Genomic DNA, 9006 nt, shown 5'->3' with positions numbered 1-9006 from the left:
CATTTCTGTGCTCTATGAAAACCCAATAGCACTAGGAAATGGACTGAAAAGGCTTATAAGCTTTCAGGTCTTTTATAATACCTTCAATGGATCCAGCTGCTGCAACTATAGTGACAATAAGACAGACCACACTTAGCACTTTAAGCACCATCCATGGTGCAGAAAACTTGGGCATTTTTCTCTGTGAAATGTACATTTCTACAGGAAAATACACAGTCAAGGGCCAGAAAGAAAATGCTCCAAGTAGACCCAATATGCTGTTGAAGAAAGGCAGCATCATGGCGATCACAGTTGTAAATATCACGTACAGGGTCCTCCATATCACCCGAAACTGATTCACTTTGTAAAGTCCACACATTGGAATGCCAATTGAGTATTCTTTTGTGGCAAAATCGCTTTCTGGCCATCTATTGCTGCACCAATCTTCCACAATACTGAAAACAGGTTGGCAGAACACCTGCGCACAAATTATACTGTTAAGGTTCTCTGTTTTGTTAACAGCTGAGGAGAAAGCAAGATGATTGAACTAATGGTAGTTGGGTCCAATGGGAAGAACGCAATTCTTTCTAGTAAGGTTAATGATTCGAATTTGATGAATGAATAAGAAAATTATGTTTGGAGAGTTAGTCTCAATTTGGCCGAACAATCATCAAATTTAATCCAGTAATAGTGACCTGGTAAGCACCCACGAGATGAACAACAACAAAGGTGTTTCCAACGTCGACCATCCAAAACGGCTCATAAAAGCCAAATCCAGTAAGAATGTTTCCAGGTGCACTGTTCCCAAATGCTGCATATCCCAATATCCCACAAGACAGATAAAACAGGCTGGTGATTGAAACTCCAACTGAGACTGCCTTCTTCATCTCTTGATTTTCTGGTGCGCTTGATTTTAACGTGTCCTGCTCAAGCAAAAATACAAAATAAATACTGAAATTAAACTTCGCGCGCGTGTCTCTCTCTCTCTCTCTTATGTAAGAAGTTTCTGGGTTAGAATGCAATGCGTGAATGAACTTAATTAGCTTGCCTGTATCTCAACAATGACAACGGAGAAGGCATAAGCAAAGGCAATGTTTCCAAGTGCTTGAAATGTGTTCCATATCTTCTCACTACTGGTGACATCCACACCAATTACTGTCCCAGACAAGCCGGTCTTCACATGCTTTCCTCCTTCAAGTTCCAAAATTGGATCAGTAAATTAAGTAATCATATAATCTTTTTATATTTCGAAATAGCAGTAATATTCAGCGAAGGATTTGAGATTGTTGAACTACGGACTTTGATCCATTCTTGATGGGCTAGCCTATTTGATTAGGGAGTAGAGAATCTTCCTTGCCAAATGTTTCCCAGTCAAACACGGTATGAAATCAATATTAATTTCTATGAGAGAATTAGGGAACAAGAATCCTCATTGCAGGCAAGCAAAAAATCCTCCTGCAATAACTTGCTCATCACCCAAACCATGGAGTTTTCCAATTATCACTCTTTTTTTCTCTTATTTTTCTTCCTGATGTATCTATTGTGCCACTCCCATTTAGGCACTTGTTGTCTAAATCCAGTGTGTGCAATCAGAGCTTCGGCCCTAATCTGACATGGTACGTATTCTTACTCTTACATTTAATTTTTCTTCATGTGCTTGATGATCTTGAGCAATACACATATATTACAGCTACAGGAACATCACACCTCTAACGCCAATGAAAGAAATTTGAATATACGAGTAAGAATAGGTACAGGGTCAAATGAAGGTCGACCAATTGCATATGCAAGAATTAGATTTACACTATAAGAGCCTAAATGATATTGGCAAATCCGATGCACCAAAAAGAAAAATAAGGGAAAAAAAAAGAGAGGGATAACCAAAAAACGCAACTGCTAGTGAGGGACACGTTTATTTATAAGATTAGGTGACCACTATTTAGGAAGGTGTTATCTTTCCCATTTAGTGCAGGAGGATTCTTTGCTTGCTCTTCAATTAATAATCAGGAAATTAATGTCGACTAATTTTTCTATTTAGTTACTTTTTTAATTCTCTAATTCTTTGGTTAAGAATTAATGCTGATTTAGTGGGAAACATTTGACTGGAGAAATTCTTTATTCCCAAACCAAATACTCCAACCCATCATGGAGTCATATCATGCCGACTGCTACACGATTCAATCCTATACCAAATAAATAAACTAGATAGTCTCTCACTGAATTTGAATTCTAAGTTAAAAGTGAAGTAAATGCAAAACTAACCTGCAACCTTGGCAATGGAAAGACCAACAGCAATGAAGGCATAACCAACAGACATGAGAGCAGCGAGAAGAGAGAGCCACGAAAGTTTATGAAATTTTGGGATTTGGCTTAATATGATCTCCACAATCCCAAATATTATCATATATCCGTTGTTTGACGAATGACACCCCACTTCATGTCCCTCCTTATGGAAGCAACTTGATCTTCTTACCGCCCTGTTTCACACACCCAATCAATATTCACTCATAACCACAAAAAACACATACTATCTTCGATCCTTATTATAAGATCTCGTTTGTAAACTACAAACAATGTCTTATAATTAGGACCAGAAGTAGTACTTCATATCCAAGTCACTTCTAGAAAAATAGCTTGGTTCAGAATAAGTCGTTTAGAGAGTAATTAATACTTATTTGGCAATTCTGTCCCCGTAGTTAATGTGTGAAAAGGGATAATCAAAGAGGCTAGAAATCTTACGCCATGCTAATGGATGCAGTAATAGTATATCCGATTGTTATCCCCACAAGATTTACATACTGTGCCACCCCACACAGCAAGTATTTCATGCCCCCTGCCAACAAATACACATTGAACATTACATCATTTATATTATATACTACTTCCGGTCCTTGATATAAAACCTAGTTGACAAATTTGGAAAACTTAAGAAAGTTATCAAATTATTTATTTATATAATTTGTTATATAATCTCTCTAAAATGCTTATATGTATTATTAGATTATATAATATCAATTGATAAGTGAGACAAATTAGTTGGAAAAAAAATGATAAATATAAATACTTTAAAGTAATTTAGTAATTTCCTTAAGGGCTTATATCGAGAATGGGAGGTAATGGGTGTGTGTGTATATAAAAGGTAATAATAAGTAAATATACACCGACCATATAAATAAAACATGCCATAAAATTTAGGTTTATATGTATTTGTGAGCACCAAGATTGGTCTTGACGATCTGAGTGTAGGTGTAGTTTCTTGTCCCATCAGGGGATCTGTAGCATTCAGTGAGCAAGCAGGAAGTGAAGAGAGTGACAAGGGAGAAGATGGAGAGGGCAATGGGCCCAGCAACCCAACCCAATTGGGCCATGGCCCAACCCAATGATAGGACGCCCGACCCAATCACAGCCGTCACTATGTGTGCACTTGCAGTGAACCAAGTTCCTGAACCCACCACCATCATACCATCCAATAATACAGTCAAAATCTTGTTAATGACTTGAAAAAAAAAGAAAAAGAGAAGAGTCTTAGGAGTGATGGAGATCATATATTTCAAGTTCAGAGAAACTAAGAAGATTCATACCTGTTCGTTTCAGTTTACCGTCATCATCAAATTCAGAGTCAAACCCTCCATTCTGTATCGAGAAGCTTAGGTTTCTCTGCAACTCCATAGCCATCTCAGAGGCAAGCCTAAGAAGAAGAAGAAGAAGAAGATGGTGAAGATGGTTAGGGAAGCAAGGCGGGTATAGCAGTAAGTACTTATATAGGGAAAGAGGAGAGAAATTTGAAGGTCTAGTTATGGAAATATTTCAAACCCAGAAATCCAAAATTGATTAGTGACGCTATGAATAAAAATTATGCTGTCAAAATGACTGGCATGGGAAGCATGAATATTTTACCAATGATGCGTTGGGACTACACAATTTTGACTTTCCAGTTACGATGGTCAATAAATGTCTTGACCTGTGGCCGCAAAACATGCATTCAATGTTCTGCCCCTTCCTTTTAAAAACAAAGGAAAAAAAATGTTTGCTTTACGAAAATAAGGAAAATTGGCTGATTGCCCCCTCCAATCTTTATTATAGATTTCATATAACTAATTTGTAGATAATGAATAATTAGTTCAAATTTATTGAAAGCAATAAATAGGTTATAAATATACTTTTGTTTTTAAATGTCTTTATAACAAATGAGAAAAATGATGAAAGATAATGTGTGAAAAAATACGATGAAAGAGATTATGGTAAAAAAGAAAAAAATAAATAAGTAAGGGCATGATTGAAAAAAATACATTAAATATTAAGACAAAATCAAATTAAAACTTATAAAAACACTTTTTAAAAAAAAAAATTTAAAGCTTGTAAATATAATCGGAGAAAGTATTTAGGTTTTCAAGCCGTTGCCACTCTTTTCCTCTTTTTTAGCTATGTGCAAATATTTTTTCATTTGCATTTAGTCAAAAGATAGTTTGTACATAATTAAAAAGGAGCTTTAAAAGTAGCTGCATTCACTGAAAATATTTTGTACATCAGTCTTTCAACAAATTTCAAAGAAAGACAGAAATAAAAATTCCACTCAACTCAACCGTCTCTGATTAGGTGAAATCTCATAAATTCCATCTTTTAAATCCTTTAAAGAAAATTATATGCATTAATATTTAAAGTAAAAAAATATTTATATTAAAAAAAATTAATTCTGAAGTTATTTTAAATGGTCCTAAGATCAAAAATAAAGCAACTCCCTCCATTTCAGAAGTACTCGTGTTACTTTTTCCTTACAGTTGTACTCCTGCTGACTTAATAACAAGGAAAACAGAATATATAAGAGATACTATCTCCGGTTCAAAACAGGAGAGCTAGAAAGATATTACTTTAATCCTAATATAAGATATTAATTTATTTTATCTCTAAAATTTATAATTTCTTTTCTAAAAAATATAGCAAGGGAGTTCTTATCAGAAGATGGTTATAATGCAAATAATTAGAAAGAGTATTTTAGAAAAATCAACTCATTTGTTAAAAAGAATTAACTTAACTAATTTTTTAAATATTCAAAAATTAATTATCTTGCTCTTATATAAAAACTAAAGTTAAAGAATTAATATAAGACTACTTCAACCGAATGTAGTTATATTTTTGAATAGTTTTGTTTGATAAAAAAAGAAAAAAGATTGCGTCAAGAAGAGTCAAGAAGTAAGAAAATCAAGAACATGTGAAATAAGGTCAATTAAAATTAGGAGCTGCTGAAATGGCATTTAGAAAGGACACTTGTCATCATCACCAATTATCAAACACTCGCCCAAGCAACTACCCAATCATCCCACAACATGTTTGTTTTACAGGAATAATTGAACGTGGAAAAGAAATAAGTGCACGATCCATTAACACCCATATTCATGTTTGGTATGGTTGAAATGTTTTCCTTTTGCCATTTCTTTTCCCTTAAATTAAAGCTTTGGTAAAAGCATTCCATCCGTGAACCCAAGAAATAGTGAATAATGGTTTTAAAAAAAAAATAGAAGTCTAATTTTGATTCCCATAAAAATGGTATGAATATGATTTCCCAAGGATAATGATGGTAGATTGCAGTTCGCATATAGACACCTTTTTAATGTAATTTTACTCCTAACAATGAGCTTTTTTTTGTTTTTTGGTCTTTTCACAATACAAATTTACGAAAAATAAGTATTCCTATATCTTCTTCATCGTACTAAACATATTTTTTAAGTTTTTTTACAAGTTCAACCTCGTCCATATATAATTTCCTTATAATGTCCTTCAATACAATTTCCTTATCCACAATTACAGCATTTTTATTTGCAGTTTGGGAAAATTATGATAAAGAATCCAATCGCACCTCCAGTGACTATCACAGAGTTCATGCAGACTGGTCGATATTCTTTTATCGTCATATAAATTTTTCTCGCCACCATCCAAAAATATAAGCGCTGATTTGTTCATTTGTTTGTGTTCATTTAGTTAACCTGTTTGCCCTCTTTTGTCCAGTTACGGTACAGACGTTCTTAGTGCATCCATTGATATTTTACGATTAAATTAATCACGCATCCGAAAATCCAAGGAGATTAGTCAAATACAAGCTGAAATTAATGCGAACATAGCATGGCATCCGATTGCAAGTTTCAATCATGTGCGCTTACAATACCAGACATTCACGGTTAAAAATAAAATTCATCCATGATAACAGAGACACAAAGGTACTGGACAGCAAATTCAACAAACAGAAAACATCAAGGGCTTCTAGTACTCATCTCCTTCGTCATCCTCGCCCTCAGCAGACTCAGCGCCCACTTCCTCGTAATCCTTTTCAAGGGCAGCAAGATCCTCACGAGCTTCAGAGAATTCTCCTTCCTCCATACCCTCACCCACATACCAGTGAACGAAAGCTCTCTTGGCATACATGAGATCAAACTTGTGGTCAATCCGAGAGAACACTTCAGCAACACTGGTGGAGTTGGAAATCATGCACACTGCCCTCTGAACTTTAGCAAGATCACCTCCTGGAACAACAGTAGGTGGTTGGTAGTTGATACCACACTTGAAACCAGTTGGGCACCAGTCAACAAACTGGATGGTCCTCTTGGTCTTGATGGTGGCGACAGCAGCATTCACATCCTTGGGCACAACATCTCCACGGTACATCAAACAGCATGCCATGTACTTACCATGGCGAGGATCACATTTGGCCATCATAGATGAAGGCTCAAATGCACTGTTGGTAATTTCAGCAACAGAGAGTTGCTCATGGTAAGCCTTCTCAGCTGAGATAACTGGTGCATAAGAGGAAAGCATGAAGTGGATTCTGGGGTAAGGGACCAGGTTGGTCTGGAACTCAGTGACATCCACGTTCAGGGCACCGTCGAACCTCAAAGAGGCAGTCAAAGAGGAAATAACCTGAACAAATCCAACAAAACGATGTTAAGACTTAAAACACAATATCTCAGGATTCACAAAAATTACCCATTCGCCAATTTCGTTTGATATACCTGAGAAACGAGACGGTTGAGGTTGGTGTAGGTGGGACGCTCAATATCAAGGGAGCGCCTGCAGATATCGTAAATAGCCTCATTGTCCAGAAGAACAGCCACATCAGTGTGCTCCAAGAGAGAATGGGTGGAGAGGACACTGTTGTAGGGTTCAACAACAGAGGTGGATACTTGAGGTGAAGGGTAGACTGTGAACCCAAGCTTAGACTTCTTTCCATAATCAACAGACAAACGTTCCAGAAGAAGGGAACCAAGACCAGAGCCAGTGCCTCCACCTACGGCATTGAAGACCAAGAACCCTTGAAGACCAGTGCAGTTGTCAGCAAGTTTTCTGATGCGGTCCAAGCACAGATCAACGATCTCTTTCCCAACTGCGAGAAAGTATTAAACATTAATAAACTGGGCAAGACAATACGAATACGCACGCTAACAAACAAGAACAAGAGATTGAACTTAGATATGATCACTTACTGGTGTAATGACCACGGGCAAAGTTGTTGGCAGCATCCTCTTTCCCGCTGATCAACTGCTCAGGGTGGAAGAGCTGGCGGTAAGTTCCAGTCCTTACCTCGTCAATGACAGTCGGCTCAAGATCTACGAAAACAGCACGAGGAACATGCTTTCCAGCACCAGTCTCGCTAAAGAAGGTGTTGAAAGCATCATCACCACCCCCCACGGTCTTGTCACTGGGCATTTGGCCATCAGGCTGTAGAATGGATACAGATATTTGAGTTAAAATTAACAAGAAGCATCCGGAGAGAGACCGGGGAGCTCAACTAATTATAGGTACCAGCCGATTAGGACATAAAGCAAATGAGAGTGCAGATCAGATAATTTTAAGGACATTTGATTATGAAATTACAAATTAGAAGAGGAGCAACGATAGAGAAACGGGTAAAAACTCCAGCATAATGATTCAAAAATCTCAGATCTGAAAACTCAAAAAATTTTCGACACCAGCCGTACGAAAAGACAGACACGAGCCAAAAACCGCAGCACTACGATTCAAAAATCTCAGATCTGGAAACCCAGAAAATTTTCGACACAAGCTGTGCCAAAACTAAAAGCTAGATCCAACGAAGTTCCGGATCTAAAGCAATACTATGATAATTGACGACTATCAATCCCCAGATCTGAGAACTGAAACGATTCACAACACAAACCGTAGAAGAAATCCAAAGAACGCTAGAATTCAGATCCAGAGAGAAAATCAAACAAAAACGGAAGAGAAAATTTAGATCCGACCATTACGAAACATATATTAACAGGTAAAGAAAAAAAAGATACGCACCCCGATTCCATGCTCAAGACAATAGAGCTCCCAGCAGGCATTTCCGACCTGAATACCGGCCTGACCAATGTGGATTGAAATGCACTCTCTCATTGTCGCTGAATACAGGAAATGAAACGAGAATTGGAGAAGGGAAGAGAATCAGAGAACAGGAATCGCAGATAAGACAGAGAACGAAGGCGTTTATCAAGACGCCTTCTTCTGAAACCCTTTGGATGGAGGAGAGAGGGAGAGATATAGATGGTATTTATAGGAGGATGAGGGAGATATTTAAATTTTGAAATCACGGAGATGCGCTGTCGTGTTCCATACCAACGGACGGCAGGAAGTGAATGAGTTGGCCAACACCCGTTGGCGTTTGGTCAGGATAACCGCCCTGGTAACCCAAGGGTTAATCTTTTTCTTTTCATTTTTCAAATTTTGGAATCCATTATTGGCGTCGATTTATTTTATTTACCAAAACCCAAATTTTTAACATCTCCATATTTTATATATCTGTCCTTTTTATTAATTTTTTCGCCAATATATATCTGTTTTTCTTTTTACTTTTTTGTTTTCTGTGAAATTTGTGTGAAAATAACTAACTTCATGTTTTTTTAATGAATGTTTATTTTTGTTTATTCATGTGCATTATACAAACGTGACCCGTGTTTTCAATAATGATGATTTAAAAAAAAAGGTTTTGTAATGATGACATGCGTGATTATGGTTAGAAATTAGAAATTGGTAGTAAAA

The 9006-nt window shown here is 36.7% G+C and overlaps 2 protein-coding genes across 2 annotated transcripts; both read right to left on the bottom strand.

Annotated features, from left to right (window-relative positions):
* Positions 1–31: 31 nt before the first annotated feature.
* LOC114731244 (amino acid permease 6-like) lies at positions 32–3654 on the bottom strand. The gene is made up of 7 exons (XM_028918387.1): positions 3561–3654; positions 3197–3421; positions 2719–2812; positions 2242–2456; positions 1028–1170; positions 675–902; positions 32–457 (listed from the first exon to the last, which is right to left on the bottom strand). The coding sequence occupies exons 1-7, from the start codon at positions 3652–3654 to the stop codon at positions 32–34; spliced, it is 1425 nt and encodes a 474-aa protein (XP_028774220.1).
* Positions 3655–6059: 2405 nt separating this feature from the next.
* LOC114731291 (tubulin alpha chain) lies at positions 6060–8470 on the bottom strand. Its single transcript, XM_028918435.1, has 4 exons — positions 8272–8470; positions 7452–7686; positions 6981–7351; positions 6060–6888 (listed from the first exon to the last, which is right to left on the bottom strand). The coding sequence occupies exons 1-4, from the start codon at positions 8362–8364 to the stop codon at positions 6235–6237; spliced, it is 1353 nt and encodes a 450-aa protein (XP_028774268.1). The 5' UTR covers positions 8365–8470; the 3' UTR covers positions 6060–6234.
* Positions 8471–9006: the final 536 nt, after the last annotated feature.

This window comes from Neltuma alba, unplaced genomic scaffold, assembly GCF_004799145.2.
Source record: "Neltuma alba isolate B1F8T4 unplaced genomic scaffold, ASM479914v2 tig00002524_pilon, whole genome shotgun sequence".
NCBI classification, from domain to species: Eukaryota; Viridiplantae; Streptophyta; class Magnoliopsida; order Fabales; family Fabaceae; genus Neltuma; species Neltuma alba.
This window is presented reverse-complemented; position numbering and strand designations above follow the sequence as displayed.